The sequence below is a fragment of the Bos indicus x Bos taurus genome, chromosome 18, assembly GCF_003369695.1.
Source record: "Bos indicus x Bos taurus breed Angus x Brahman F1 hybrid chromosome 18, Bos_hybrid_MaternalHap_v2.0, whole genome shotgun sequence".
Lineage (NCBI taxonomy): Eukaryota > Metazoa > Chordata > Mammalia > Artiodactyla > Bovidae > Bos > Bos indicus x Bos taurus.
In genome coordinates, this window is record NC_040093.1 from 25,256,357 (window position 1) to 25,273,161 (window position 16,805).

The 16,805-nt window shown below is 34.6% G+C and overlaps 1 protein-coding gene across 1 annotated transcript in view; it reads right to left on the reverse strand.

Annotated features, from left to right (window-relative positions):
- Positions 1–4,226: 4,226 nt before the first annotated feature.
- URI1 (URI1, prefoldin like chaperone) overlaps positions 4,227–16,805 on the reverse strand; it is a 65,493-nt gene continuing 52,914 nt past the window's right edge. Inside the window, exons 7-11 of the mRNA XM_027516042.1 lie at positions 16,769–16,805; positions 14,906–15,239; positions 12,761–12,903; positions 11,722–11,968; positions 4,227–8,354 (exon numbers count right to left, since the gene is read on the reverse strand). The exon at positions 16,769–16,805 is cut by the window's right edge and continues 138 nt beyond it. Of these exons, the coding sequence (XP_027371843.1) occupies positions 8,172–8,354; positions 11,722–11,968; positions 12,761–12,903; positions 14,906–15,239; positions 16,769–16,805 (944 nt within the window). The 3' untranslated portion in view covers positions 4,227–8,171. The remainder of the gene's footprint in view (positions 8,355–11,721; positions 11,969–12,760; positions 12,904–14,905; positions 15,240–16,768) is intronic.

Here is a 16,805-nt window from a genome sequence, read left to right on the forward strand (position 1 = left end):
GAATGGAACAAAGCCATTTACAGAAACATGGATAGACCTATTGAGTGTCATACTGAGTGAAGTCAGACAGAGAATAAATATCATATGACATCTCTTATGCATGGAATCTAAAAACAAGATACAAATAAGCTTACAAAAGAGACTCACAGACTTAGAAAACAAATCTATGGTTGCTGGGGGAGAAGGGATAATTAGGGACTTTGCAATTCTGCTGAATATTATGTGCCAGAATGGATCAGAGTACAGTTTGGGGGAGAATGGATACATATACATGTATGGCTGAATTCCTTTGCTGTTCACCTGAAATTATCACAACCTTGTTAACTATCAGTTCAGTTCAATTCAGCCGCTCAGTCGTGTCCGACTCTTTGAGACCCCATGAATCACAGCACGCCAGGCCTCCCTGTCTATCACCAACTCCTGGAGTTCACTGAAACTCACGTCCATCGAGTCGTTGATGCCACCCAGCCATCTCATCCTCTGTCATCCCCTTCTCCTGCCCCCAATCCCTCCCAGCATCAGGGTCTTTTCCAGTGAGTCAACTCTTCACATGAGGTGGCCAAAGTACTGGAGTTTCAGCTTCAGCATCAGTCCTTCCAATGAACACCCAGGACTGATCTCCTTTAGGATGGACTGGTTGGATCTCCTTGCTGTCCAAGGGACTCTCAAGAGTCTTCCCCAACACCACAGTTCAAAAGCATCAATTCTTCGGCACTCAGCTTTCTTCACAGTCCAACTCTCGCATCCATACATGACCACTGGAAAAACCATAGGCTTGACTAGACGGACCTTTGTTGGCAAAGTAATGTCTCTGCTTTTTAATATACCCCAATACAAAATGTTTCTGGTGTTAAAAAAATAATAAAAAGTAACAATTCATTGGTTAAAAAAAAAGCACAGTCTTTTCAACAAATGGTTCTACAACAACTGGTATCTAACTGAATTTAGACTTCTGTTCACATCACACACAAAAATTAACTCAAAGTGGATCATAGCCTTAATTCTAAAACTATAAAACTTCCAGAAAAAAAACAAAGGAGGAAAATTCTTGTGATTTTGGCTTAGGCAAAGAAATCTTAGATGCTAAAAAGTACAATCCTTGAAGAAAAAACTTATCCAAAATAACTGGACTTCACCAAAACCAGACTTTTGTGCTTTAAGAGATACCATTAAAAAAAAAAAATCAGAAATATCAAAGACTTAAGAGAAAATATAATACTTCACAGCCACTAGAATGACTATAATGGGGGAAATAATGAAAAAAGATACTAACATTACCAAGGATGTGGATAAACTAGAAACTTCCTACATTGCTGGTGAGAATGTAAAATTCTACAGCCACTTTGGAAAACTGTAATCTCTCAAAGTTAAGCTTAAATTCACCATCTGATCCTGCAAGTCCACTCCAAGGTTATCTACTCCAAAAAGAAAAAATATTTTTTTAAAGAAACAAAAATATATGTCCACGGAAAAACTTGCATATGAATGTTCATAGTAACATTATTCACAATAACCAAAGAACCGAATAACTGAAGTATTCATCAACTATGAATGAACAAATAATTGCCATATATCCATACAACAGAACACTATACAGCAATGAAAAGGAACAAAATGCTGAAGTATAATACAACATGGACATAGCTGAAAAATCTTAGGCTAACTGAAAGACAGATGCTGAAGACTACATATTGTATAATTCTATTTAAATTAACTATCCAGAAAAGGTAAATCTGTAAAGAGGAAGCAAATTAGTGATTACCTGAGGCTTGGGGATATGAATGGGAACTGACTATAATTGAGAAAAAAAGGGGTATTTTTAGCATGATGGAAATGTTCTTTGATGAGTTAGTGGCACAATTTGAAATCTACTAGAACCCATCAAACTGTATATTTAAAAAAAGAATGTTATGCAGGCACATGAAAAGATGCTCAACATCACTAATCATCAGGGAAATGCAAGTCAAAACCACAATGAGATATCGTATCACACCTGTCCGGCTAGCATCAAAAACAACACAAATAACAATGTGAGCGAGGATGTGGGGGAAAAAAGAGAATCCTCCTACACTGTTGCTGGGAATGTAAATTAGTATAGTCACTGTTGAGAACAGTATAGGAGGTTCTCAAAAAACTAAAAATCGGACTACCATATGACCCAGCAATTCCATTCCTAGGAATATATCTGAAAACAACAGTAATTTGAAAAGATACATGCACCCTAATGTTCATAGAAGCATTAAGGACAACTGCCAAGATAAGGAAGCAACTTAAGTGTTCATCAACAGGTGAATGGGTAAAGAAGAGGTGTGTGTGTGTATATACACATACATACAATGAGATACAACTCATCCATAAAAAAAGAATGAAATTTTGCCATTTGCAACATGGAAGGACTTCGAGAGTATTATGCTAAGTGAAATAAGTCATACAGAGAAAGACAAGTATCGTAATGGTATCACTTATATGCAGAATCATAAAACTACAGCAAACTAATGAATATAACAAAAAAGAAGCACACTCACAAATAGAACAAATTAGTCATTACTAGTGGGAGAGGACAATACAGGGGTAGGGGATTAAGAGGTATAAACTGTTATGTATAAAATAAGGCAAGTATATACTGTACAACCAGGGAATACAATCAATGCTTTATAATAACTACAAGAGCAGCATAACCTTTAAAAGTTGTGAATCACTATATTGTACACCTGTGAAAGTCACTCAGTCATGTCCGACTCTTTGTGACCCCATGGACTATACAGTCCATAGAACTCTTTTCTCCAGGGGATCTTCCCAAACCCAGGTCTCCCACATTGCTGATGGATTCTTTACCACCAAGCCACCAGGGAAACTACATCAGCTATACTTTAAAAAAAGTAAAAGAAAAAAGGGATGTTATGGCATACAAATTGTTCCTCAATAAAACTGCTGAAAAAAGTGGAACCAAAGTACCACAAACACTGAAGTGGTCACCACACTGTCTGGAAAATGCACATTTTTATAGAAAAGTGTCAAAAATTAAAATATAGCCAAGTATATAACTTCCAAGTCAATGGAGAGAACAGAAAAACGGAAACTTTTTCTGAAGAGTATTAAAGGGAGTTGTACAGTTGGGGCATAGAAGGCAATAAACAAGCAGGGTAAAAAGAATGCTCAAAACTGCACAGTCACTGTTTACATATATAATATGCATATATGTCACATATATAATAATGTCTGCTGTTGTCCAGTTGCTAAGTTAGGTCCAATTCCTTGCAACCCTGCAGACAGTAGCACACCAGGCTCCCCTGTCCTTCACTAACTCCGGAGCTTGCTCAAATTCATGTCCATTGAGTCAGAGATGCTACCTAACCATCTCACACTCTGCTGCCCCATTCACATAAAAATGAATTTCTCAAAAACTTTCTTTATACATATGGCCAAATCACCGAAACTTCACCTCCATTCCAAAAAGTCAAAATGAATATGTTTAAAGTTTAAGAAACAAAGTTTTCCAACTCATAGTTTTTAAAAGGTGGCCTCATGAATAAACAAGATTATACAGATATACGGGGCTTCCCTAGTGGCTCAGACGTTAAAGCGTCTGTCTACAATGCTGGAGACCAGGGTTTGATCCCTGGGTTGGGAAGATCCCCTGGAGAAGGAAATGGCAGCCCACTCCAGTATTCTTGCCTGGAAAACCCCATGGATCGTGGAACCTGGTAGGCTACCGTCCATGGGGTGGCAAAGAGTCGGACACCACTGAACAACTTCACTTTCACTTTATAGAGATATACAGGGCACACACTTCCTTACTAGCTATGCGCTCTTATTTAGAGGGCAAAAAATTTAAACTTTTTAAAAATGGGAAAACCTGATGATTCTGGAGCAAGGCTGCCTGAGTTTTACTTAATAGTTCTGTGGCTTAAAAATGTTGTTCAATCTCTCTGAGTCAGTTTCCTCATCTCTAAAATAGGGGAGGGGAGTGGGAGGAAAAGGACTGAAAAATAGTACCTACCTCACCCGGTTGCTGTGAGTTTTAAATGAAATGATGCATATAAAGTACACAGAAAATGCTTGATACAGAGTAAATGATCAAAATTACTTGATTCTTTACGATTCATTGGTTATTTAGGGGAACTGCAAAAACTTCCTCGTATCCTAAACAATGTTCCTTTAAAATGAAATGTAAATAACTGATAAAGCACTGTAAATGTAAAAATTTGACAATATTGACCAATGGATTAAACATAAAACCGTAAATATTTATTGTAGTTAAGGAATTCATTTAACAGGCATTTAACTGAAAGCCTATATACCACGCACCAAAAGGATACACAGAAACTAGCATCCTTGATTAGCTGTTTCTTATGAAGGAGAAAAATAAATATAATGAGGTGTCTGTTATTTTATAAACTTGGGAATATTCCAAATTATAGAAAGGTCTTATAAATCATTTGCATGACCAATTCCCTTCCCACCCCAAAATAAAAATATAGCAAAATGAGCATAATCACTATAAACCCTTAAAGTCCCTTTAAGACATTAGAGCGTCCCAAAGTTAATATTAAAGAATTACCAATAAAATGTAGATATGCAAGCAAATCTGTTAAAACCAGGTCCTTGATAAGAGAACAACAAATACTTTGCTGTACATACTTTTATGTTTAAAAGAAATCATACCGTAAAGATAGACCATTAATCCTACTTCTAGAAATCTACCCAGGAAGATACTTTCAACAATACAAAAATATACATATACAACAAAGTTATTCATTGCAATTGCAAAATATCAGAAATCTAAATGCCTATAGACAGCAAAGTGGCTGAATAAACTGTTATATCTAGACACAAAAAAGTGTTACACCTCTGATAACAATTAAAAGGATGGGGCAGAAAGAGTAGAATGTTTATCTTCTCTGTATTTATCTTTTTATATAGCTGCAACTCTTAGAACCACATTAATGTTTCGTATACCCTTCATACACACCCCAAATAAACCATTAAACCCAACCACAATATGAGGAGACTCCAAACTGGAACACAAACACTAACAAATGAACCTAACTCCGTTATATGTGAAAGATCACAATAAAGGGAATGGGAAAGAAAAAGAACCTCAGAAAAGTTCTTGACTGATACTTAAAAAGAACTGAACATAAATAATGAAGTATACTTAATAAATGTTTTTCTCCTGGGGATTAGGGTTAACAGTCTGAAACTACTTGTGTGTGTCAACAGTTGACCTTTGAACAACATGGGTGTGAACTGTGCCTGTTCACTTACACGCTGGTTTTTTTTTTTTTCCTCTTCAGGAGATATGTACCACAGGACTATAGACAGCTGTATAGTTATATGCCAATTTTTGACTGCGGGGAGAGTCAGTGCCCCAAACCTCAGAGTTGTTTAAGGGTCAACTGTATTAGATATTTTTAAAATAAGTAAACACATTATATATAATAAAAGCTAGATTTCTCACTACTGAAGAAAGAAGTCATAAATTAAAAAAAAAAACTAAATGAACCTTGTGGTCTTATATTAAAATCAGGAAGTATCTGTATAAACTTACATTTTTTAATGTACATAAGCAAACAAACATATAGACATGTACATTAGTTAGTAACAAAACTTCCTACACCTGCTAAAAGAGCCTAGAAACAACAATATCTTATGGTAATATAAACACCTACATGAGAAGATGTTGGTTTTTAAACACCATCGTCCAACAGAAGGATCAAGGGCCCTTTGGAGAAGTGGTTACTGTTCCAAGGTTGGGCACGAAAAATACAAGATACGCCTATAACATTTTGTGATGTCAGAAAGAGTGTTCAAAAAGAGATGGAGACTTGCTGAAAGAATTCAGGAGTCAACTGAAAGGAGTTCCTAAACATCAAAGGTAGAAAATTTGAGCAAACAAAATAATGATAATTGGATTTTGACTCATAGAACAGAATATCCAAGTCCATACTGATATAAAGAAATGAATTAATAAATGGAACAGGGGTCAGGGAGGTGAATGACAGATTTTCATCACAAAAGAATTCCAAGAAATAAATGCTGAAAGAAAGGGCAAAACAGAAAACCACCATTAGGCAAATATCACAGTAAGAACGCTAAATGCAAAGTTGGTGAAATTCAAATAAGATCTGCAGATTAGTTAATAGTATTGTACTAAAGTGAATTTCTTGGTTTTAATAATTGTATTTTGGCCATACAAGATGAAATGACTTTAGGAGAAGCTAGATGAGGGGGTATTTGGGAAATCTACTATTTTTTGCCAGTTTTTCTGTAGATCTACAATTAGTTCAAAATTAAAAGTTAAAAAAAAATTCAGTCTATTTTACAATGATTTAAAAGGGAACACTTAAGACCAATTTCATATTATCATATTGAATACTGAATTTAACATAAAAAACAAAGGTATATGGTTAAGTTACAACTTGAAATTCTGTTTTAAGACTGAAGCTATGAAATGGGGCAACACTACTTCATTCAGTCTTCAGCAGAAAATCTAACACTTCTTTGTTTCTACTACCATTTTGTCCCATGATGGAAAACATCTACTTGCAAGAAGAAATACAAACTACATAAACAACAACAGGCTCAAGATGAAGTTGAAGAACATGAAAAATTATTTAATGACAGTACTCTTGAAATTACATGTCTGTAAAGAACACCACAGTAATCCCACAATGAAGTCTGTTTCTGGGGGAAAATCAGAGAAAGGCTCACCTGACAAGCAGTTGGAACTGTGGGCTCTTTTGGGTGCATGGGATTATACTTTTGGTTATTTTGTTTTTTGTGGGGGATGGGCTGAGAGAAAAAGTTTTCAACTAAAAATATATATAGTTGATCAAAATTTACTAAAGAAAAAAATCTACATTTTTAGGCAATCTTTTAAAATCAGCCCTCTGTTCTGAATTATCCATTAACTTGTGGGGATTCAGGCTCATCCCCTTATTACTAAGATACATATTCATAAAATTTTTACAGTTTGTGCTGCTCTAGTTACAAATAGCTTCTACTTTTCTAGGACATAATTTCACTTTGTTTAAGCAAGAATTCATTAAAGAAGCTATAAATAACCTTTAAATATTTAGCCATGAATAGAGGGTGGACTGGCATTGATGGCTATTTTAGTACTAATGCAGAATGCTTTTTAAAAGCTACATTTTAGCACGCATCAAGCTAATGATTAACACTTGCAAGTGTAATTTTCAATGTTCGAATAAATTTCTCTTTATTTTAAGGTGTTCTGCCAAAAGTAAACATGTTATTCAATTATTTACTAGTAGGAAAGTAGCCTTAAAGAATGAAAATGTTCAGAAGATTCAAACATAAAATTTCTTATTTACGAAAATTTACTCATGTATTTCTATCATCTAGACAACCTTTCCTTCTCTCCCAAAATAAACTGCTGCTTAACACTGCACACACTCGGGGAGAACCGCCTGAGGAGCCGTAAGCATTCACGGACCCACTGTATGGGGCACGCAGCATACATATGAAAGACATTTCCATACTGAATTCTGAGTCATAAAGTTCACAACATTTTAGAGACCAAGTTTCATAAAATTTTTACTTAAAAAAAAATGTTTTACAAAACACCGTTCTTTCAATCAAAGAAACTTTCTGTTGGGTACATGGAGCTTTCTACCGTAGAGATTACAGAATAACAGTCAAACAGGGACAGATTTTTTAAATAGCCACCTAGCTGCAAAACCTACAAGAAGTAGATTTTTTTTTAAAGTGCCTTTAAAAAGGTAAAGCAAGTAATATAATTGTTGAATCTATTTGAAATTTTAAAAGTTTCTTTAAAATGATCCATATGGTGTGCACAATATCGCAGCTGGAACAAAACTGCCAGTATTTAGTTTCAAACACAAAAACAACACATATGAACAGCATTCTTTGAAAAATAATTCAAAATGCTGCCACCGTATGACATGACAAACCTAACAGTGAGTGCTGACGGTATTCAGAGAATTAACAAAACAAGCTGAATATTAAAGTATTTAAATATTTACTTTGATTTCTTTTTAATACCACTGATAAGAGTAAGAGAACTTGCTGCCAAATTTATTCAGGATGCCTTATTTCAAATTACATGTAACATACTTGGCTATACATTTTCTAAACAATTGCAAAACTGCGTTTTAGGATGTAAACTCCCATTTCCTAGGCAGGCCCTAGTTTTTCTGCTGCAATCTAGCAGCTTTGAACTTTGAAACCCTCTTTGTAGTTCCTTCTGATACTTCTGACAGAACTTCTTTTCGTTCTGGAATGGTGGGTAGCACAGGATGAGCCATGGCTGGGTGTGGTGTTAAGGAGGGTGACAAAAACTCTTTTTCTATTACAGTTCCAGAAAAAGCCTAGAAGACAAAAAAATCAGATTATGATAACAAAACACAAATAAGATGCCCACAAAATCTTTATCCTGCATTGCAGTGCCAATCAGACATTTCTTTTCATAAGATTTTCTGATACACAAAACTACAACATCAAAATACAAATTGCTCATAGAAATCAAGTACCATTAAAAAGTATCTTAATTACACCACCAATACAAATAGATGGTTTAATAGTACACATGTAAGAAAACAAAATGTAAAAACATGTGCATATGGGATTTTAAAAAAATGGGTAAATAAAAGGTCCTCAACTTTCATACATTCATTCCATTTACATCCAGACCATGCTGTGAAAAATAATGTATTAAAATTAAAAATTCTATTAGAGTGTCAAACATCAACTGATAAATGAGCTATCCTATGGTGGCCATCCTGCCTGCAAGCCTACAGCCCAGTTTCAGTAGCAGTGACATCTCTTAGGTGGTGTCCATTTATGCAATTATTTGATTATTTTATTGCATCTTGCCTCAATTTTATTTAAGGTCAGTGGAAACAGAAAATTAAAAGTGCTGGTGCTAGTGGAAATAATTGTCTATCTTGAATTTTAATGCAATAAATTCAATAACAGAAATCAAGGCACCACAAAAATTATTCTTTAATTTCAACCCCCTATTTGCTGGACATTTTTTCTTTTTGTCTACTGTAGTGTGTATATAATGTGTACAAAATGTATGTATAAATGTATATACTGTGTATAAAACGATGGAAATAAAACCAAAGATAGGTCTTTTCTGTATCTTTTTAAGGAGAGATCCATCAAAATCAAGTTGTTATGATTTTTTTTTTAAAGATTTCTAGTATTTGGAAGCTCCTTACTTTCATCTTCTAAAAACCCATTATGTACAAACTTAAATTTGACACACATTTGACATGCAAACTGTCAAATATATTTTACTTTCCTTTGTCTACCAAGTGAACAAATCAGTTAAGACAATGTATCACCTGAGTAGTCTAAAACGCCAATCTGCTCCAGCTTGCCCCACCAAAGGAGAACCAAGAATGCCCTGACCCTCCCACACTTTACTGTGAGACCCTGCGTGGAGTCCAGCTTTTTAAAGGGAATTCAAAGTCTACTTTTCTAAAAACTCTATTTTATCATGATGAGTACAGAGCCTTCTTATTATACAAAAAAAGCTCTTGAAAAAGAATATTTTAACATTTAAAGATAAGGAAAAATATCTTTCAAAGTACTTGCCATAATCATGAACTATTTATTTTGATGTTAAAAAATTCATAACAGCTAGATGCTAACTGTAACAGTTCAATACAAAATGCAAAGCTATTAAATAGGATGAAATGAAAATAAACTCTAGACTTGAGTTCTAACTATATCATGATACATTAACTCCTTACTAAAACCTAATTTTCAGATACTTAAAAACAGCAAAAGTCTATCACTTGTTTTTCTAACAGTATGGAAGACTATTAAATAAGATACTCTCCAGGTCAAATGAGATCATTGTATCGGGAGTAGGGAAGGAGAATATTCTAATCATACAAACTGTACCTAAATACTAATGATCTCTCCATTGCCAATTACTATTTACTACAACTAGTACCACCTAGGGACATGAAGCACAAGCAACAGTTTTACGTATATTTGCTGCTGCTGCTAAGTCGCTTCAGTTGTGTCCGACTCTGTGCGACCCCATAGACGGCAGCCCACCAGGCTCCCCCATCCCTGGGATTCTCCAGGCAGGAACACTGGAGTGGGTTGCCATTTCCTTCTCCGATGCATGAAAGTGAAAAGTGAAAGGGAAGTCGCTCAGTTGTGTCCGACTCTTAGAGACCCCATGGACTGCAGCCTACCAGGCTCCTCCATCCATGGGATTTTCCAGGCAAGAGTACTGGAGTTGGGGTGCCATTACCTTCTCCGTACGTATGTTTACTCATTTACAAAGATAAATATTTTAATATGTATTTGACATATACTCAAATGGGTACATAAGTTTGATAAGGGCCTGAGTTCCCCAGTCTTCCCAAATACTGTTTAAATTAAAATCTGAAATACCCACTAAACACAAGAATAAAAAATATCAAGTATGGGTATAATGGAAACGATAACACTCTTATTTTGGTATCTCCCAGTATCACTCTTTTCCCCATACACAAAACTGTGTGTAACGTGGTAGGTAACACTGTTACATGTGCACTCATTTTTCTGAGGAGAGGATCTACAGCTCTCACTAGCCTGTAAAATGGTTCCATAACTTCCAAGAGTTAAAAATTTCACTGGCACAAGCCAAAATATAGAAGAACTATAAATAATTATCTGTCATACATTACTTATTTTCTCCTTTAACTCTACCAAAGCATTTAAAAGAGAAAAGTATTATCTGCTGGGCCTCCCCAGTGCCTCAGTGGTAAAGAATCCACCTGCCATGCAAAAGACGCAGGTTCGTCCCCTGGGTCGGGAAGATCTGCTAGAGAAGGAAATGGCAACCCACTCCAGTTTTCTTGCCAGTAAAATCCCATGGACAGAGGAGCCTGGCGGGCTACAGTCTATGGGGTCGCAAAGAGTCAGACACCACTGAGGGACTGAGTATGCACACAGCCATGCACATCATCTGCTACTTGAACTATTTTAATTTTATAACATTGGCTATAAGTCTGGTCTAGTGGAATTTATTTTTTAAAGGCTGCTAAATTATTTCCTAGCCATGAGACTTCTCTAGTGGTGCAGTGGTTAAGACTCCATGCTTCCAATGCAGGGGACATGGGTTGGATCCCTGGTTGGAGAACTAAGATCCCACAAGCCACACAGCATGGTCAAAAACAATTTTCTAACCAAAAATGAAATATATATCCTAATTAAGATACATTAATTATATATATATAATATATATATACACATTAATTAATATATACAAAATATATATCCTAATTAAGATACATGGACTGTAGCCCACCAGGCTCCTCTGCCCATGAGATTCTCCAGGCAAGAACACTGGAGCTGCTAAGGACTTTTATAAATTATTAATTACCAAAAAAAGTACAAGCCTATGATTAATTAGGCTCTATGACTTCTGAGACTAAATACATGTATGAACCAAAGAAGCTACAAAATAAACAATGTCATTACCCTGTCAATTAATGTCATTAAATAACTATTCAAAATAGAATAATTTAAAGACAATAAGATTAATGATTCATAGACCATACCTGGAAGATACAGCAGCTACAATTTTTTAAGTCTTTTCAACTCCCAAAATAACTATGTAAAATGGGGAAAACTTGAAATTGCATATCCCTTTGAAACGGAGCTACCAATACCTTTTTAACTCTCAAAGATACTATATGAAATAATGAATTAAAGACATACACAAACCTCAGGTGTTACTGATAAAGGCAAAAGTTTCTTTTGATGATTTTCTTGTTCCTCTTCCAAAATGCTCTCACTAGCATCACTACAAGTGGCCTCTTCACAGCTAATGCTTCTCAACACTCCCCGTCTATCATCAAAATCAGCAGCACTGCTCTCACTGGTATCACTGCAAACACTGTTCTCTCTACTTCGAGATTTCAGGATTGACTTACGAGGGACGTATTCTCCATTCACGACATCAACAAAGACTCTATAATATAAAAATTATATATGTCCTTTAGTTAACATAAAACAGGATAAATTTATAATGATTTTTTAAAAAGTCTTTTCTAGAAATTAATTTAAAATATTTTATTCAAACATATCCAAAATTTTCACCATCACAATAATTTTGTGGCCTCAAGTGACATCTTTATATTATCAATATTTTTAAAAGTATAATTTTTTGACCCAATAAAATACAGCAGTCTATTTATAAGTATGTTCTGGGTGACAACAGCTTGATTGTTTTGTCCAAAACGTACATATATTTTCGAAGTCATTTAGCAATTTTCACTATTTTACAAATAAGGGTCATGAAAATAGTAGATATTTTCAAATGACAGCTTTCTCAGCAAACATTACAACAAAAAACTGAAATAGCATACATAGACTCTGTGAAAAGGTAGACCACACGGCTAACCAAGCACTGCCAAAGTGGCGGCAGCACAGCGCTGCCCCAGCACACCAGAAACACAAACTGTCATCTCTCAAGTTAACATACAACAATTTTTTACCAGATTGGGAATGTTTTAAAAGCACTAGTAAAGAGGGGGAAATGCAAAAAAAACGAGCAATGTTCTACTTGCTTTGAACTGGGAAGCTGTGTTGGGGCTCAGCAGCACTTGTGACAGCCTTTAAAACACAAAGGTAACTCTATCAAAATACTTCACTTTCCAGTCAGAGACTTCTGTGTTACGAGCAACCTTTTCCTGTAAATACTCAGTTGCAAAAAGAGAGAAAGGAAGAGCAGACTGCTCTGCTGTCTATGAATACCACTCACCTGTAAATATCAGCAGGAGTCCTGATCATAGGCAGCTCTTGGGGAGAATGACCACTGCCAGAACTGTTCTTTCGCTTACGCTTGGCTTCTTCTTTTTTTTCACTGAATTTTAAGGTGGTATTTTTTCCAGTATTTATACGGACCTAAAAATTTCACAGCAAAAAAATCACTATCATTTTGACAAATTAAGGCCAAAACTAAAACCAATAAACTCTACAATTAAAGAAGTAATAGTAATAGAGGCAGTTTACATATTTTGACACTGAAATAATGTGCATTATCAGTTAAGACCTAAAAGTCCTTACTTTATCATACTTCTATGCGTTACTTCTTGAATCCGGGGTCCCCAACCCCTGGGCCACGGACTGGTATCAGTCTGTGGCCTGCTAGGAACTGGGCTGCACAGTAGGAGATAAGCAGCAGGCGAGCAAGCGAAGCTTCATCTGTATTTATAGCTGCTCCCCACCGCTCACATTACTTCCTGAGCTCAGCTTCCTGTCATATCAGCGGCAGCATAATAAACGTAATGCACTTAAATCATCCCCAAATCATTCCCTCCCATCCTGCCCCATCCATGGAAAAACTGTCTTCCCTGAAACCAGTCCCTGGTGCCAAAAAAGGTTGGGGACTAGTTTTAAATGACCAATTCTAGTCATCAGCAACTATTATTATACAAAAAGCAAAATACATACAAACTAAATGCTAGATTATTACAAGCTTTCACATCACCCATTACTTTGATATAAGTTTTTGGCTTAAATTATGCATTTCAAAACAAAGAGCACAATTAACCAAAATAAATATTCAGTAAGAATATAAAATTTAAGTCATAAAAACAGTATGAGATAATGCTTAACTATTTAAAATTTTTAAATACCTCTAATTTTTTAAAATTTAAGGATCAAAAAAATAAAATCAAAGCTATTCAGGATTAACACATTATTCTTCTATCCCTACTCAGCATTTATAGCATCTTTCCATATTAATGACTGTTCTTCCCCACAACATTCCTGCAAATATTATTTATTCTTCCTGCTTTATCTAAATGAAAACCAACTTAAAGCTTGAAAAGAAAATCACAAAACAAAATTTTTTTTCTGGTAATAGGTCAATTTTTTCCAAAGAATTCATAAGATGCTCTTTTAGTCTGAAGTACAAGAATATATATTTTGAAAAACCATGTAATTATTTCACTTCACATTAGAGTAGCGAACACTTAAAAGGACCTAAGAAATAGTAAATATGTTTTAAATATGTTTCATTAAATAATTATCACAGGCACTTAAGACTGATAACCACAGACCGTTAACTTTGATAAAGGCAATCCCTACAAGGGTACCTTATAGCTAAAAAGAAGAAAAAGAAAAAAGCAAAGCACTAAATTAAGACAAAAGAGTCCCTGTTTTATTACTAACTCACTCTATAGTCTTCTATGCCTTAAGTTTCCTTGAGAAAGACAAATTGGAAAGATGAAATTCCCGGTGGCTCCTTAAAGCAGTATTATGAGGCCAAGAGAGCAAGGGAATGAGTTTAAGGTCCTTCCTTCACTAAGATCCAACGTGCTTTGATCTGGGATTTAAAAACTGGGGATTCTACAATAAGTAAAGAGGGAACAAAAAGTCTTTTGATACTAAGAAAAGCTGTATTAGAAGCTCTCACTCTAGTAACCCCAGCTCTAAAACACCAAAACTCTATAAAGTCCTGAATACCCAGAGATGCTTATATTTACTTTGTGAGAAATGGAACTAATTTTTATTTCCTGATAAATTTTTCCTTTTTGCTCGTCATGCTCCTATTCATTATATGCTCACACAGAAATAACCCGATACAATTAAAAATTTAACTAATGCCAGTTACTTTCATCATAAATGTACACAAATACTCATCTGATCTCCTTCCCGACCACCAAATTTCAAATTGTATTGTGGCTTCAAGAGAACACACCAATACCAGCTAACTATCTAAACTTTTTTCTTTTTGTTTTTCAGATAAAACTGGTCATAACAAGAGGCAAAAGATGGTTTTCTTATTTGGCACTATCAACAATATTAATCCCTGTTAATGCTGTTCTTTTAAAGAGAATTGTAGATGATCATTAATATTCAAATCATATGAAAAAATTAGTAAAGTTAAAAGTATACAAACCCTCTTAGGTTCAACAGTGTGAGAAAAATATATTGTTGGTATAGAATTATCTTCAACCCCTAAGGTATCATGGTCATTTTCACTATCACCACCATCATCATTATTATCATCATCATCTTCATTACTGTGGTAAGAACTTGAACCATTCACTGAATAGTTCAATGGACTATTCACTTGACCGTTGAAGAGTTCTGAATTTGTAAGACTGTTGTAACAACTGCTGAGGGCGAGAGAGTCTGTTACTTGATGCATCATATTCACATTTATGTTCTGATCTTCCTTTTCCTCTTCAGAGGACACATCTTCTCCATTTGCAATCACAGTATCAGGCTTACTATTAATAGTAAAGAAAAAGAAAACAAGGTCAAACAAACACATTAGAATTTTTTTCAGTTAATTTCAATAGGTAAAAAATAAGGTTTTGCATAGAATATTTTTAAACTAGATTTCTAGGTTAATAAAAATGTTTTTAAATGAATGAAAAAATGGTTTCTATGCTAATTCTATACTGTAGCTATTCAAACATAAGTAGAATATGTTCTTATCTTTGCAAGGAAGATATTGGCCATATAAAATAAAATATAATAAAAATAGTACAATCATAAATTAGCACAAAATTCACAGAGAATATTATCTCTATTTGAAGACCAGAAATTACAGCCACAGAACTGTAACATATTCTAATTTTCTATTTTCATAATCAAAATATTTTATAAGCATGTATTGTTATAATTTTTAAAATAAGACTTCTACATATGTATACGATTTATACACATATATACACATTTCCCATGCTTCATTCTACTAAGAATTTGAGGACCTTATAAAAATAACAAAACCAAAAAAAAATAAAATAAAAATAAAAATAACAAAACCAGAAATGCAACAGAATGGAAACAACATCATGCTGAAGTTGAAGAATCGCAATGAAGAAAATCACAAGATTCAAAACTGATTTACAAAAATGAAACAGTATCAGTTAATTAAAAAGACCTAAGTATAGGTGAAATTGTAGTGAAAAAAATATTCTGTGTCTTATTTTTCACAGTAACTCTGCATATCATTTAAGTAAAATAATATAGCAACTTCTATAGGAACACCTTTCACTGAGCACTCTGACAATTCTGAGCGCTAATATGTATTTCAAACGGCAACTGGGTCAAGGTTTTCATACTTATAACTACTTGACCAGATTACAAATTTTGTTGTTGTTTAGTTGCTAAGTCATGTCAGACTCTTTTGCAACTTCATGGACCATAGCCCACCAGGTTCCTCTGTCCCTGGGATTCTCCAAGCAAGAATACTGGAGCGAGTTGCCACTTCCTTCTCCAGGGGATCTTCTCAACCCAGGGATCAAACCCACATCTCTTGCTTTGCAGGCAGATTCTTTACCACTGAGCCACCAGGGAAGCCCAGATTACAAACTACTTGCTCAATAAGCAAAAAAGTTTGCAAAGGAAAGCAACGTTATAGCCACAAACTTAAACTGAATGCATATTTTTCTTTTTAACACGTCATTTAAACATACTACATTATCTTGACTACAGTAAAAAAATAACTCATTTAAAATGTAATATATAAAGTATCCATAATTACAAATATCTGGTATATCTTAATTTATTATACAAAATATGGCTGAAATCTTAAAATAAGAAACAGGTATATTAAGTATTTCTATTACACACATATGTATGGGGCATGTGCATGAACACACTGATCTAAAGGAAAATATTCTAGAGAATTAATATTTGCCTTAGAGTGGTAGGGTTACTGATATTTTAGGATAACGTGCTTTTCTGTATTTTATTCAAGGGGCACATATTTTATAAGGAAATGTGTGTAAGGAAATTTTTCATTAGGTACCTATCAATATCAATTTCACCCAGCAATTCTTCTTGTC